Source organism: Canis lupus, chromosome X, assembly GCF_011100685.1.
Source record: "Canis lupus familiaris isolate Mischka breed German Shepherd chromosome X, alternate assembly UU_Cfam_GSD_1.0, whole genome shotgun sequence".
NCBI lineage: Eukaryota > Metazoa > Chordata > Mammalia > Carnivora > Canidae > Canis > Canis lupus.
In genome coordinates this window covers 83998322-84014024 of record NC_049260.1, presented here as the reverse complement: position 1 = coordinate 84014024, position 15703 = coordinate 83998322, and the positions used below count along the sequence as shown (strand labels likewise).

At 46.9% G+C, this 15703-nt stretch overlaps 1 protein-coding gene across 12 annotated transcripts in view; it reads right to left on the bottom strand.

Annotated features, from left to right (window-relative positions):
• Positions 1-15703, bottom strand: part of TMEM164 (transmembrane protein 164) — a 200047-nt gene that overhangs the window by 21361 nt on the left and 162983 nt on the right. For 9 of the 12 annotated variants that reach the window (XM_038588068.1, XM_038588061.1, XM_038588066.1 and 6 more), the window contains one exon: positions 13207-13285. In XM_038588068.1, the coding sequence (XP_038443996.1) occupies positions 13207-13285 (79 nt within the window). Of the gene's footprint in view, positions 1-10359; positions 10413-13204; positions 13286-15703 lie in introns of those variants that run through there. The other 3 variants (XM_038588063.1, XM_038588065.1, XR_005386401.1) reach the window with 2 other exon arrangements.

Genomic DNA, 15703 nt, shown 5'->3' with positions numbered 1-15703 from the left:
GGTAAGCTTAAAGTTTTTATACCCCAGTTTCCTGAAATGTCCCCATAGGGCATCTGATTTGCCTGTACTTCAAAATAACTTTCTTACCCTGTGTCAAGCCTGGGCATCCCCAGCTCCCCAATTCTGAAACAAGAGCTCCCTCTAGTGAAGTATGAAGGGTTTTCCAAGTAGCCAGGGCTTCTTCACCCTCCTGGAGCCAGGCAGAGATCTCCCTGGCAGCGTGGGGCACCAGTGAACCTCTCCGGAGAACAGTGTTTGGGATGCATAAAAGGCAAAAGTGTTACAAAAGAAGCCAGTAATAATAAAATGGAGTTACCAAGGAGTACCTGGGTGGCTCAGTCGGTTAGGCATCTGCCTTCAGCTCAGGTCATGATTCTGGGGTCCTGGGGTCCAGTTCTGCAATGGCTCATTGCTCAGCAGGGAGTCAACTTCTCTCTGAGCCCCTCACCTCCCTCTCATACTCTTTCTCCTCTCCCTCTCTCAAATAAATAATTAAAAATGTAAAAACCCAGAGTTATCAAGATAGGATAAACAGATCTGTAATTATAGTACTTGAGTTTCTTTACTAATACATTTAATGAGATCTAGCAGCGAGTCTAACCACTACCATGATTTCAAGGCAGTGATGAGCATACACAGTGTTCTGAGCTGTCTGCCACCACTGTAATGTGACAGGAAGCCATCTGTGATGGCTACTGACAACAAAGTCACAGGTATGGCTAATGCCACTGGTGCCTGTTGCCTATCTTCATGTGCTACATTTCTGGCTGAGGTTGGGGGGAAAACAAGATTTTTTTCCCCACCCAATTTAATGGATCCTGTAATTCCTTATTTGTGGACCCCATGTTAAAGACCCCTGCCTAAATAAAACCACCACACCCACCTAACCAAACCAACCCACAGGGATGAAGAAAAGGAGAGGGAGTTCCCAGAGCCAAAAGTTGGGTCACCAACCTGTAGGTCTAAAAGCGGTGTGGGTGTGTTCTTCCGCCCATCCTGCAGCTGACTTCCCTCCAAATCATCCCACTGGAACCTCTGGAAACCTGGTCCCACAATCGGCAAGTTCTTCTATACCTGCCACCTCCACACAGAATGCCCCTGGTACTTCTCCAACCTACAGAGACCTGCCTCTCCCCTAGGACACTGCTTCTCCCTCTGGCTGCTCTGAGCAGAAGCTCTTTCTCCTCCTCCTCCTCCTGTGCTCCCTGAAAGCTTGTGTTGGAAAGGAGGGGAGGTATTGAAGATTACCCCTCTCATTATTGTTTCTGGATGCTTACTCTTCTTTCCTTCTTTCAAGCTTCACTGAGCTTACAGTCTCCCTCTTTACATCAGGCTTTTTCCTGCCCAGCACTGCTCTGGGGTGGTTTCCACATCTGTGCCAGGGGCCCACTTCTAATATCCTGACCTCATGGCCTCTTGAATGTTCTCAACTCCACACATCTGCACCTCTATGCCGCCTTCCTACCCACAACTGGCTTCAGGGAGCACCCCCAGCCACCCAGCCTCATTTATGTTCATCTGACCACAGCCTCCCATGGTGTCAGATGCCACATCCTCATTTCTACTGTGTGCACACCCATGCACCACCTGGTGACCTCTGATCCCTTGATTCCCACCCCCCACGGACCTCCTCCTTGCTCTTCCTTCCACACCACCTTGGAACCCATGACCAATCCCTTGAATCTGCCCCCTCAAATCCCAGGTGGGCAGAGGGCACTCTTTATCCCTGTTGCCCCATACTTCTCCCTACCCCCGTTCTCACTAGCTCATCCCCAAGGGGTAGCCTGCTAAGAGTGATAACCTAAGAGAGAGCTCAGACCACATTTTAGGAGATTGGTAGGCAGAGTCCTGTCACATTACGGTGGTGGCAGACAGCTCAGAACACTGTGTATGCTCATCACTGTCTTGAAATCATGGTAGTGGTTAGACTCGCTGCTAGATCTCATTAAATGTATTAGTAAAGAAACCCAAGTACTATAATTACAGATCTGTTTATCCTATCTTGATAACTCTGGGTTTTTAAATTTTAACCTTAGCAGACAGAAAGCATATGAGTACAAATTTATAAGGTGTGAATTACATGATGGGTACTACTCTAAGTGCTTTGCATACATGAACACACTTACTGCTTATCCACACCCTTTGAGGAAGTACTACTACTCTTATTTTATAGATGGAGAAACGGAAGCAGAGAGAAGTTAAGGGACTCAGTCAAGGTCACACAGCTAAGTAAGTGACAGAACTAGGTTTTGAAACCAGATTGGTCCCACTTCGTAATCGGCAGCATGCACTTTTCATTGTGCACATCTCAGAACTGTCTCATTGGCAGGTAGCCAGGCCTGTTCAAACTTCCTCTCAAGCTTCTCTGTTCCTTTGACTAGGTGGGAAAGAAGTTCAGGCCCAGTCTACAAATCTGACCACTTCAGATGGTTAGGGTCTGGAGCAGAAAGCTCACTTAGGTGTCAAGACCAAGCTTCAGGCTTTACCCCAGATAGCGAACGTAGCCCTGCCTATGCTGGAGGTGCTGGGTGTCTGAGAGGCTAATCAAAAAGTAAGCACTCTATTTCCCATTCTGTTACTGCTCCTTGGGTGATCTGCCCTTGGTTGGAAACCCAAAAGGAGGAAAGTGGGTGGCAGGGTTACCAAAGCTCTGTCCCAAACCCCAAACATCCCTCACTTTCTGGATCTTCCACACCATTGACCCTATTACTTACAAAGCCCCAATCTTAGATGGATACCTCAAGCCCGAGGTCCTGTGCCTCCATGCAGGCTGCTGAGTCCTCCTGGCAAAAATGGAGCAACTGTACAGACCAGTGTGGGGAAAGATGGGGGGAATCTGCTTCAGGGGGCCCCCCGCTGCACTAGCCACAAAACTTATAGAGCTACACTGTCAGATATGGTAGCTATAGCTGCTCAAGACACACAGCCTTTTCAATTTCAATGTAAATCCATTAAGCTGAAATCAAACAGAAAACTTCCTCGGTCCTACTTCCTGGGTTGCACTAGCCATGTGTCCTCTGCTCAGGGGCCACACAGAGCAGCGGTTACCATACCGAGCAGAGCTGATATAGACCATCTCCATGGTCACCGAGAATTCTATTGGGCAGTACGCCAACAGTCTAGACTTGTCTCCTTCTCCCACCTCCCTCAACACTCATTCCTCTTGCCGGTGCCCATCTCCATTCACTGCAAAGCCCATTCCTTCTCAGTAGGGGTCTGGCACCTATGAGTCCTCCACTCCCTTGGCTCCCTAGTACCTGCCATGTTCCCTCTCACTACTGGCCTTCATCATAGCACCTGAATGTGCCCAGCTTTGGGCAGAGAGGAAATGAGAGGAGGGGGAAAGTAAAGACAGGAAAAAGTGGAAGGGGGAGGAATCTCTCCCTTAGCTCTGTAACACTCTTCACCCCTCTTTCCTTAACAGCCTTCTCTTTCTCTCCCATCCCCATGTTGCCAAAGGCCTTACTTTGCCAGAACTCTGAAACAACGTGACGCTCCTGATCACTATGACTTGATGAACCTTTCTCCTGCCTTAGCTTCCAGGGCAACCAGCCACTCCTTCTACCACTCTGATGGTTCCTGTAATCTCCTTGTGCTCCTCCTCTTTTATCCACTAGTCACAGGCTGATGTTCCCCAAGGCCTTTTCTCCAAGTTCTGTTTCTTCCCCACAGACAACGTTACCCTGGACGATCTCAGCCGCTCCCATGTCTGGATGTACCACCTCTATGGCAATGACACTGAAGTCAGCCTCCAGCCCAGACTCCCCTGAACAGCTCCAGAATATTCCATCTGACTGCCTCCTGGACATCTCAGCCTGATAGCCTAGAAGTGTCTCAAACTCAAGCGTAAAAACAAAAACAGAAACAACCTTCCTAAAACATGTTCCTTCCCTCTGTGGCCCTTCTCCATTAGGGCAACCTGTCTCTCCCAGCCACCTGGGTGGAAATCCTGGGGCCTCGTACTCTGTCCTCTCCCTCACTCCCATAGCATCTTAATTATAATGAATACTGTCAATTTAACTATTTAGGGTTCTTAATTTAAATTAAAATAACAATGATCTTAATTGTAGATCCTCATTTCCTGAAAAGATGAAAAAAATGATACTACTGTCACCTAGTGGCGAACTGATAAACCCTCAGGTGAAGCCCTTGGCAACACTCAAGGCATATATAGAAAGTGTAAAAAGAATGTTCAAGAGAGTGCTTTAGGCTGCCTAGGGAAGTCAGAGACAGCCCTGGAGTGGGGGCAGCATCTCTGAGCTAATGCTAAAGGAGGACGTGGAGTTTTCCAGGTTCCAGGCAGACAAGCTGTCATGTGCGTGGACACAGTGTTGGGGGCAGGTGGGCCAAATGTGTCAGGAGATTTGTTCACTTAGAAGGTAAAGTAATGGGAATTGAAATCTCAATGATGGGAAATGAGGTCAAAGAGCAAATGAGGATGGAACTGTAAACATTTTGAATGCCATGTAAAAGAAGTATGGTCTGCCTCCCAGACAGGATTTTTAAGCAGGGGAGCCAAATCTGATCGGATTTGTTCTTTCCTAGGTCATTCTGGAGCCTGGATGGAGGACAGACTGTGAGGAGACACAGGGGGCAATCAGGGCAGGGACATGAGAGAAAAAATGAAGTAGTCCTGGCAACGGAGGCTGAGAGCCTGGATTTGGGTGCGGGGGTGTGGAAACAGATAAGAAGGGCTGAAATTGCAAGCATTTTGAGAATCTGGATCACTGGAAAACTTCTGAACTGACTGGCATAGGGGATGAGGCAGAGGAAGGGATCCAGAAAGTTGCTGGCTAGGTTTTTGGCTTTGGCTGTGGGTGGGATGGTGGAGCCAGTCATAGAGGAAAGAGAAGAGGAGGAAAAAGAACCAGTTGGAAGAAGGGGTATGGAATTGAGAAGTCTGATTGTAGACATGTTTCCTTTGAAGGACCTGTGGTGTTTCTCAAGCCTGCAGTTAGATCTAGGGATGGACAACGCCAGGATCTCTGGGGCAGGCAGAGCAAAGGAGCCCAAAAACCACCAGCCACAGGAGGACAACCAGGAGACAGATGTGTCATGCAGAGCAGAGGAGAAACAAGCATCTAAAAAGAGGGATGCCAGCAACGTTAAACCCACTGACAAGCATACACTATGTAGGTACAAGGCTCTGTTGCTTCAGAATTGTGCAAGGAACAATCTGGACCTCAAGAGCCCACAGTCTAGCTGGAAGACAGATGTGTAATTAACAAGAGGCAGTATTACATATAAAAGTATATAACACCATGTGCCGGGCATCATTCTGCATATATACATATACGAGCTCATTGAAGCCTCATGGCTCCCCTATGAAATAGGTACTGTTCCTGTCCTCCTTTTACACATGAGAAAGCAGACTCGGAGAGGTTTATGGCACTAGCCCAAGCACCAGACTCAGGATTCCAACCCACAGTCTGTCAGAACACAGTGACTACATGGAGGAGCAGCATAGCGTGGGGGTGAAGCTCACCCACCTGGTTTCCAGTGTCAGGTGAAACTCTAGTGCACGGGCTAACCTTTGTAGTGCTGGGGACCCCTGGGTGGTCTGGGGCCTCATCAATCAGGATAAAGTTTTTAAGTAGACAAAATAAAAGACGTAGGATTACAAGAGAAAACAATAATACCTAAATGATCATTGAAATATTTTAAAAATTAAGGCTTTGAAATGTTTAAGTAATAATGATGTACAAACGGTGTTCTGAAATCCCTACAGCAGCTATAATAGGAGAAGAAATTGCAATTGACATGAACTGTGGATGGATGTCTACGATTTGCACCAAAGGAAACGCTGGATGGTTGGAGTCCATGACAAAAAAGACGTGATTTTTTTTTTTTCTCATTCAAGGTCATGGATCCCCTAAGTCTAGTGGGCTTACAGGGATTAATCGAGATCAAGATCATGTGAGTAAAACACTCACCCAGTGCCTACTTGGTGGAAAGTGCACAGTACGGGTCCCTGGGTAGCTCAGTAGTTGAGCACCTACCTTCAGCCCAGGGCGTGATCCTGGAGTCCGGGGATCGAGTCCTACATCGGGCTCCCTGCATGGAGCCTGCTTCTTCTGCCTATCTCTCTCCCTCTTTCTCTATGTGTCTCTCATGAAAAATAATTTTTTTTAAGTGCACAATACATGTTAGCTTGTAAAATGTAGAAGGGGATAAGTAAAATGTGCGGTGTGTGGCTATATCACTCCTCATTCATTCAGCCCTGAAATATCAGGAGCAAAAGAACACCTTCCGTCCTCAGGCAGACAGGCACGTTGGCAGATGCGTGCACTGCATTATGAGAGGGATGGTGACAGAACAGTTCCAGGGCAACTGCCCAGAGAGGCTAACTGCCCAGGTGGAGTTTGGAAGACAGATGCTTTCCGGGTGTCCAAGCTGGAGAAGTGCATTCCCTGAAGAAGTCTTGCCATTTGCAGGGTGCCAAGGCATAAAAGTTGCACAGAAAATTCAGAGGACTCTAGGACTTTTCATATAGCCTGAAGGTGGAGTACAAGTAAGGGAGGAGTATAAAGAGAAGAGGCTGGGGAAAGGGGTAGGATCAGGTCACACAGGGGCCTTTTGTGCCTCCTGGGAAAATGCACTGTGCTGGGGGGGCTGGAAATTCCCAAATAGGGAAATGTTGTGATCCTATTTGGGCTTTCCAACACAGCATTGGAAGCTACAGGGACAGGTTGTTGGGGGGAGATGGGGAGGCTGGAGGTAGGAAGACCACACAGAGCCAGCTGTCATGGTTGAGGTGAGACAGGGGTAAGGCCCAGCCCAAGGTAGGAAGGATGATTGACTTAAGAAAAATTTAGGAGGTAAAGGCAGGAGAACATGGCGATCTCTCTGCACAGCAGCCAATCATGATCTTTCCAACAAACACTATCATGCTGGGCTATTTGCTCAACCGTCTTGGGACAAATGAGAAACCATCCAGAAAAAAAGTTGGATCTTTATCTCACATTGTATACTGGGATAAATTCCAAGTGGATGCAAGATTTAAAGCTTTTTTTTTTTTTTTTAAATGAAACTATTAACACAGGAGGGAGAAAATACGGGATATATTTTTGGTAGCCTCAGAGTGGAGATGGCCTTCCTAACCACAACTCAAAATTTAGAGGCCATATGATGAAAGCAAGATAATTTACATATAAATATAAGCATCTTACGTAAATAAATCATAAGCAAAGTTGAAAGACAAGTGAGAAAACGGGAAAATATCCACAGCTCAGATCACAATGGGTTAACTCCAAATATTTATATAGATATATATATTATATAGAAATATATAGAATATATTTATATCACATATAAATATACAGAAATATAGATAAATATATAATATATATATTATATGTAAAGAGTTCCTAAGGACTCAATTTTGTTGAAAAAGGCAACGATGCAAGGAAAAGATGAGCATGTGAGAGGGACACAGAATTCAAGGAAGAAGAAATCCAATGCCAATCCAAACATGTAAAAGGATGCTCCCCTTCACCCAAAGTGAAGGAAATTCAAATTAAATCAGAATTGTGACACCATTATTTTTACCCATCAGACGGGCAAAAATAGATAAACGCTGGGAATACACTCTTTTGGTGAGGGTGTGTGGAAAAAGGCACTCTTAGCCACTGCCGGTGGGCATTTAAAATGGTATAATGTTTATGAGTTAGGAAACATCCATCAAAATTATGAACACATGTACTCTTTTGATTCAGCAATTCTACTTTGGGGGATTTATCATATTAGATACGCTTGTACATGTGCAAATCGGCATGGGAACAAGGTTGTGCAGGGCAGTGGTATTTATATTAACCAAAGATTCCAAACAACTTAAATATTTACTAATAGGAGATAGAACAAATAAATTATGGTGTACTGTCGTAATCCTGTGTTAACAGCAATGACCTCAGAACCATACCAGTGGGCTCAAATCCCAAGTCTTCCATTTAATAGCAGAGCCTCAGTTTCCTCATCTGTAAAAGGGACATAACAACAACCCTGCCTAAGAGGACTATGGTGGGGGTGAAATGAATTCATGTGTGAGAAGAGCTTGAAACAATGTCTGGTACCTCCTGGTGCTATATAAAGTGTTGCCATTTCTATTAGACTGTATTTTGTCATCCATACAATGGAACACACGTGCTGCTGCACAAAAGAATGAGAAAACTTCCTGTGGGCTTACCAGGAGAACTAAGAAGTACTGCTAGGCAAAAGAGTCATAACAAACAGTTGTGCAGTATGCTATTTGGGGATGTGTGTCTTACAGAGGAGGGAAATAAAATACTTTTTGAATTTATTTATATATGTAAGAAGAAACCCTGGGAGGATATGCAAAAAAACAAAATGGTAGTTACCTGTGGAGTTGTATGGGGCACTGTGTAGATGGGGGAAAGGGTAGGAAGGTGATCTGTCACAGAATAGTTTTCTGTATTTTACAGTTTGAATGATATAAATGATTTACATAGGAAAAGAATCAGTAGGAAGGCAAGCTGATGTTATGTCCCTTCTTGAAACTTCCACTGGCTCTCCATAGTTCTCAGAATAAAGGCCAAATCCCGGACCACAGCTGACAAAGCCTTCCATATCTGACCCCTTCCTGCCCCTCAGGCCCAGTGTTATCCGTCCTCCCCCTGGCCCTCCCTCCTGCCAGTGCTGTCGTACATGTGGTTTTGTGGGGTTATAAGGTCTCACCACCACCCCCAATTCTACACTTGCCTAGTGAATCCCCTATATATCCTTCAGTTGAAATGTTACTTCCTCAGGGAATTCTCCCTTAAACCTCCAAAATAGGTATTTTATTCTTAGTTCTCATTATAGCATGTTCCTTTCTTTCAGAGTACTAACATCAGTTATAAATAAATATTTGTTTGTGTGATTATTTGATTCATACCTGTCTCCTCCCACTATGTTACAAACTCTATGAGGGAAGGGGTGGTATCTGTTTTCACTGATCGGGGCACCCCAATGACCAGTGTAGAGACCAGCAGAAAGAAGGTGTGCTTAAATATGCTGCTATGGTTTGAATGTCTGTATCCCTCCAAATTCATATGGTGAAATCCTAACCCCTAAAGATGGACGATATTGGGGGGGGGGGCCTTTGGGAGGTGCTTAGGTCATGAGGGTAGAGCCCTCAAGAATGGGATTAGTGCCTTATAAAAGGGGCCCCAGTAGATCCCTTGCCCTGTCTACCATGTGATGATGCAGCAAGATGGAGCTGGCTAGGAACAAGGAAGAGAATCCTCCCAAGAAGGCAACCCTGCTGGCAACTTGACCTTGGGACTTCCTCAGCCTCCAGAGCTGAGAACAAGAAACTTCCATTGTTAATAAGCTACCCAGTTGGTGGTATTTTGTTATAGTAGCTGGAAAGGAGTAAGATATGTGTGTCAGACGAGTGGATAAAACAGATGCGGGGGTAGAGAGGATTCCCAGGTTCTAGTTGGGGTGATGGGGTGGTGCCATCTGCCAAGTACCACAGGAAGAGCAGCAGGGCTGATAGGGAAGCTGGAGTGGGACGAGTGGTCTTCACTGGAAGCCTCTCTGGATATTGGCCAGAGTTATAACAGAAATACTGAGTGCCAGGGGCCAAAGGCATCTATCTAGGATTATGGGGGAAGCGGCCAAGAGTGGTAGTAGTGATGAAAAGAAAAGGTGGAGGGAATGGTAAAGGAGAAAGCATTTTCACCTAAGGGAGATGAAATATTCTCTGGGGGCACCTGGGTGGTTCAGTGGCTGAGCCTTTGGCTCAGGTTGTGATCCCAGGGTCCTGGGATCAAGTCCCACATCAGGCTCCCCGTGGGGAGCCTGCTTCTCCCTCTGCCCATGTCTCTGCCTCTCTATGTGTCTCTCATGAATAAATAAATAAAATCTTTAAAAAAATAAAGAAACATCGGTCTGGAAGAGACACTGGGGGCCTGGATAGCAATTGGGCGCTGAGCAGGAAGAGCAGCATCCATTAGAGGGAGCTTCAGGCAAAAATAGGAGGCCCTGGTGTTCTTTGAAAAGCTGGTTGTGGTGGTGGGGATGGGGTTCTAAAAAATATATGGCTGACCCTTGAACAACACAGGTTTGAAATGTGTGGGTTCACTTATATGGGGATTTTTTTTTCCTGATAAATACAGAACAGTATCCTAAATGTGTTTTCTCTTCCTATGACTTTCTGAATAACATTTTCTTTGCTCTAGCTTATTTTATTGTAGGAATACAGGACATAACACATAGAACATACAAAATATGTGCTGATCAATTGTTTCTCTCACTGGTAAGGCTTCTGGTCAAGAGTAGGCTATGGGGATTTATGTTTTGGGGGAAGGCAAAAGTTATACACGGGCATTAGGCTGTGCAGGGGGGCGGCATCCCTACCCTGCACATTGTTCAAGGGTCAACTGTAGTTCCAGAGAGCCAAAGACAAGGACCTGGGAGGAAAGGAAACAGAAATTAAAAGGCAGGCTGGGGGACGAAAAGAATAGTGCAGAAAGAGGATGTCATGTTTCCTATGGTGGTGCCAAAGGACCACAGGAACAGAGGAGGGATGGGATCCCGCCTGAGCAGCTCCCAGCCGCCCCCAAGCCACAGAAAGCAGCAGGATCCTGCCTTTCAGGAAAACAGGGCTCCTGGCTGGGGGAGGTACCTATAGGAGAGCCGTCTTGCCTTGCGTAAAAATCTCATAGTCAGTTATTTCTGGAAAATGACAAGACTTCTAGGAAAGACAAGCCCCCTCCCAACCCTCATTTGTTTTGATTTACAGGGAATATTTTCCCGCTGCTCACTCCCTATTGACTTGCTGTCTGCAAAGCCCAGGTCCAAGGCTCGGGACCAGAGGTGAAAGCAGCCTTAGGAAATCTAGCCTGTTCACTTAAGTGTGGATAATTTCCCCCAAGTGAACAGCAGATGACAGCAAAGAGCCAGAAAGGAAGCGGAGGCTTCACAAGAACCCAGAAATGGTGTAGAACAAATCGGATGATGTTTCTCCAGCGCTGTCACACATATCCCGCTGTATTACAATTACCTCCTCTCTTCTCCTCTCTTCCTCCTAGAAAGGGACTCCATGTGGCAGGGAATCTCTGATCCCCTAGGACAAATGCTGGGCACATAGTAGGTGTTCAACAAATACATGTTGGGGGCAGCTGGAGGGGAGACTCCCAACTTCATGGGCTCAGGAGACAAGACACCTTGCCTTTTAGGACAACCAGGTGTGTGTGTGTGGGGGGAGGAGGTGGAAGCACTGGTCTGAGAGGGAACCTAGGCCAGGCTTTGATTTTTTGGCTCTGCTACTTAAGGCTGGGAACAAGGTACCTAACATTTCTGAGCTCTGGTTTTCTCTTCTGCAGAAGGGGCATTGTCCTTGTGGTGAGGAGACACACAAAACGTGCCTAGCAAAGTATCTCGTGTGCAGGAAACACTCAAGAAAAAGTTGGTATTTACTGGGGTTATTATTACTGGTAGAGTTTGTACAGCCTCTTCTCTGAGCCAAACATCAGAGGAGAGAAGAGAGAATCACCAACATTGAGAAAGAAGTTGGAATGAAGCCTTGGAATCCCTACTTCCTCTGCTTGGTTTCCCCAGACAGTGCACCAAGAGAGCCAACAGAAAGCCACAGTGGCATCTAGCACTTCTAGAAGCTGCAGCTTCCCAGACTTCCCCATGGGTTCCTTGGGGTGGGAGTAGGGGGGTTGGAGGGATGGCTACTTGATATTTTCCATGTCAGAATCGTCCAGCTCAGCTACCTAATAGATTCTAATGGGCACCTCAGAGCACAGATAGGTCTAACTAGCAGCCATGCACCTTTGGCCAGAACTCGCCTCACATACCTCAGAAAGGGTGGTGGGGAGGGGGATGGTTCTGGGGCTCTGAGACAGCTGTCTGGTTCTATTAAATCTCAGTGTATTTCTCAGACCTGGATATTATTAGGAAGCCATTTCCTTTGCCATAGGAGACAGGTCTGAAGAAAAAAGGGTGCCTATCCCCTGGATATTGAGATTTTCCCTTAAAGCTTAGGGGAGGGATATAGTACTGTTAGAGCAGATTAAAAGGAAGTGCTTCTGATTTGGTGAGACCCCAAGTGGCTGCACAGGGTAAAAACCACCTCAAAGAATATACAGCCAAGTCCTAAGAAAAGAACGCTGACAAAGCAGGGCACAGGGGGGCAAATCTCTCAAATGGCAGCAGACTCTACGCCAGGTTGACTGGTCCTTGAGGTGAGCTTATGCCAGAAGTTCTTGAGATTTGCCAGGATTTCTGAGTTAGAGGAAGCACAACTTCCAAACCATCTTCCAGTGGCTTCAAGGGCCCCTGTGGCTTCACGTCATTTTCAATGCATAGAAATGAAGCCCTCACTTCTTGAATTGAGGTGGAGGTGGTCTCCCAGAAAAGGCACAACAGCCAACACAGTAGGGGGATCCAACATAGAAGGTCCAGCAACCATCTGCTAGAAGGGGATGCCTTCCAGGTTACAGGCCTCTCAGGAAGGTTAGAGCCCTGAGAAGGAGGGCTCTCATGACTCTTCTAGAAGGGATGGGAACTCCCCTTTCATCTATCACATAACAGGAAGGAGGGGATAATGTAAGGGTCACTGTGAGGTGACAAATAGTTCAGCTTCCTTCCTAAGCTGTCTCTACCAAGTTGGTGGTCTCTCCCTTGTGACGAACTGAAGGTTGTCAATGGTTTATTTTATGCAGTGATTGCTGTTCCTTTACCTGTTTCTTCCCTCAATTCTATAACCCCAGAGCCCCCCCAAACTTCTTGCCCCTCTCAGTATCTTCTTTGGTTCTGAGAGGATGGATATTATGAACAAAAGCACAAGGTCCCTCTCCTGAGATGGCTGAATACTTCCCTCTTTCCTTCCTAAGGTGCACGCCGGGGTAGGGGGAAGGCCCAGTGCAGGTGAGTGTGTGTGTGTGTGTGTGGGGGGGGATGTTCCATGCAAACCCAATGCCACCACAGAAAGTGTGCGCCAGGCCTAGGCCACACAGGTAGCAGCACCACGCTCCCCCACGGAGGATGTTTCTGAAAAGCCCCCAGACTCTAGGCAGGCCTTTTCCATGCCTGTTTTCCCATCCCCTGGTGTGTGGCATAAGGCATCCTGCAGAAACCCCACCAGGCAGCAGCCCAAGATCCTGGTAGGCACACCCGACACAATGCGAGTCCCCCAAACAGAAGGGAATGGCTGGGTGTTGTGAGTGGCATGGATGTGTGTTTCACTGGCCTTACCTCCTTTCCAAAGCAGGTAGATGGGCACCACGTAGAGCATAACATGCTGAATGTAGTAAATCTCCAATTCAAAGGGGAGCTGTAAGGACAGGAGGGAGAGAGGTGTTTCAGAGCAGGAAGCACTCATGTCAAGAGCTTCTGAGATGGCACACCTTTCCTCTATAGGACCCACACCTTAGCCACTACCATGCATTTCCAGTGTTCATCTCCCTTTACAGTGAGAGAAGAAAGAACAGAAGGAATATACCTTAGGACCTAGGCCGGCATCTTCCAAAGCATATTCAGCAGAGATGGCGTTTGAAAAATGTTCCGCTAAGACATCTGGTTATGATGGAAGAAACGCTGCATCTACTAGATCCCCTGGAAGAGTCCCCATGTATCCTAGTGGCATATTGAGGATCTGGGTGGTTTCTGCAACCACAGAACACACTGACAATGGTTTAATTATTATTTCTCAAACTTAGTGGGTCAGTGCCTTTTCGTTCAAAATAAACACTCAGTGTTCTTCAGGATATACTTGAAGACACACAACCTTATGTCACTTCTTGCTCCTGGTGAGGAGGTGGTGGACGATTTCAAAGCTTATTTCTCCCTGACATGAAGAACATGTGGAGTAGGATTTATTATTCCCATTTTCCAGATTAAAAAAAAAAAAGTAGTTGCTTGGTCTGGCCTGGTTTAGATCCAAGAATGAAGAGTTTCCCTGCTGGATATTTGGGGTCTGTCCAGCATTGGCCCTACTTTTGGGTGAAGACCAAGCAGCTGGGCCAGTTGTGACAGGGACTGCCAAACAGGACAGCCCCACCCTCCCTCCATCCACCACATGGGCTCACTCACTGCCACTTTCCACAACTCTCTCAAAATGGAAGCTCCAGATTACCGAAGCAGAGTCTGGTTTCTACCTTGCATGGGGACCATGCACACGCCACACAGAGTTTGGCAGAGGGCAAGGAGTGGAAACAGCTGGATGGCTAACTCAATTTTAGAGAGAGAGAGGGAGAGAGAGAAACAAACTTCAGCAGCCGGCAAGAGGCTTGGCATCTGGGGCTTACACAGCCCACAATACACACACACACACACACACACACACACACACACACACACACACACCTCTATAAAGGGAAGCCCAGAGAGACAAGGACACCCAGGGGAAGGATCAGCTGCCTCCCTGTTCCCTACAAGGCAAACACAGAACCAAGACTGTGTGCTAATAACAACCCAAACCTGCCTCGTGCCAAAGACTAGAACCAAAAAGATGGCAGAGCTCCCAGAATGGGGACTGGGATGACTATGAACCCTGAACGGAGATGCTGGTGCTGGCCCCTGAAAATAAAAACCCACACAGAAGGAAAATCTCCCACAGACCCAGACGATGCTCAATGACTAGTTTACACTCACAGAGGGACACAAGATCCCAGAAAAAGAGATGAGGCTTCATGTGGCTCCGCAGACCATGCTGGAATCACTGGAAATGGTGTGACAAATGGGCATTGCTGGCATGAGCTTTGGAGGTCTCAGAGGCCCGCCCGCATTAGAGCCCCACAGTAACAGGATCTGGGCTCCCCCTACCATCTGGAATCAGGTACTGCTACATGCTTCTTCAACTGTTTCCATATCCAGGAACTACAGATGCCTCTCGAAAACCCCATGAGGTGGGCAGGCCAAGTATCATTATCCTTATTTGACAGATGAGGAAACCGAGGTGCAAAAGGTTTAACAGGCTTGAGCGTGGTCACCCAGAAAGCAGGCAATGGGAAAAGGTCCCAGGAAGAAGGTTCAGTGCCCTGGTCATAATCCCAATCCTCAGCTACCTAAGTAAGGGACCTGACCTCTCCCAGAAACAGGACTGGGGAGCCAGGCGGCTCTGCCCCAGCATGGAGTAGTGAACCGGGCTAAGGACCCGGTGTCACCCAATGCCAGCCATGTCCTCAAGTAGTACCTCTACTTACCTCCCCGACTCTACCTGTTGTTCACCTCCCTGAAATCACAGCACCCGCTTGCTTCTCCCTCTGTTCCAGCCTTCCTGGCCTCCTGCACAGTGCACTCTTCACCCACAGGTCCAGTTTAACACTGTGGCTATGAGCACAAACTTGGGAGTCCATCACATCCATGTTTCTAGATGTCCTTATGCCCTTAACAGCCCTGGGGCCTCTGGCACATCACTTAACCTCTCAGCCTATTTCAGCACCAGCAAAATGAAAATAATTACGTAGCTCTAAGATTGGTGTAATTTTTTATTATTTTTAGTATAACAAACATGTATAGTACTTGTGTGCCTAGAACTAGTCAGCGCTTTCTTCTTTATCAGTTCGCCCAATGCTCATAACTGTGCTGTTCCAATTATCTTCAGGTATGAGAAACTGAGGCACAGAGAGGTTTGCTAACTAAGTTCACCCAGCTCATGTGGTGACAGAGCCAGGATCCAACCCCAGAAAGTCTGGCTGTAGAGTTTATAGTATTGGCCGGCACCCTGTGCTACTGCTACTCCCCTGCTCCC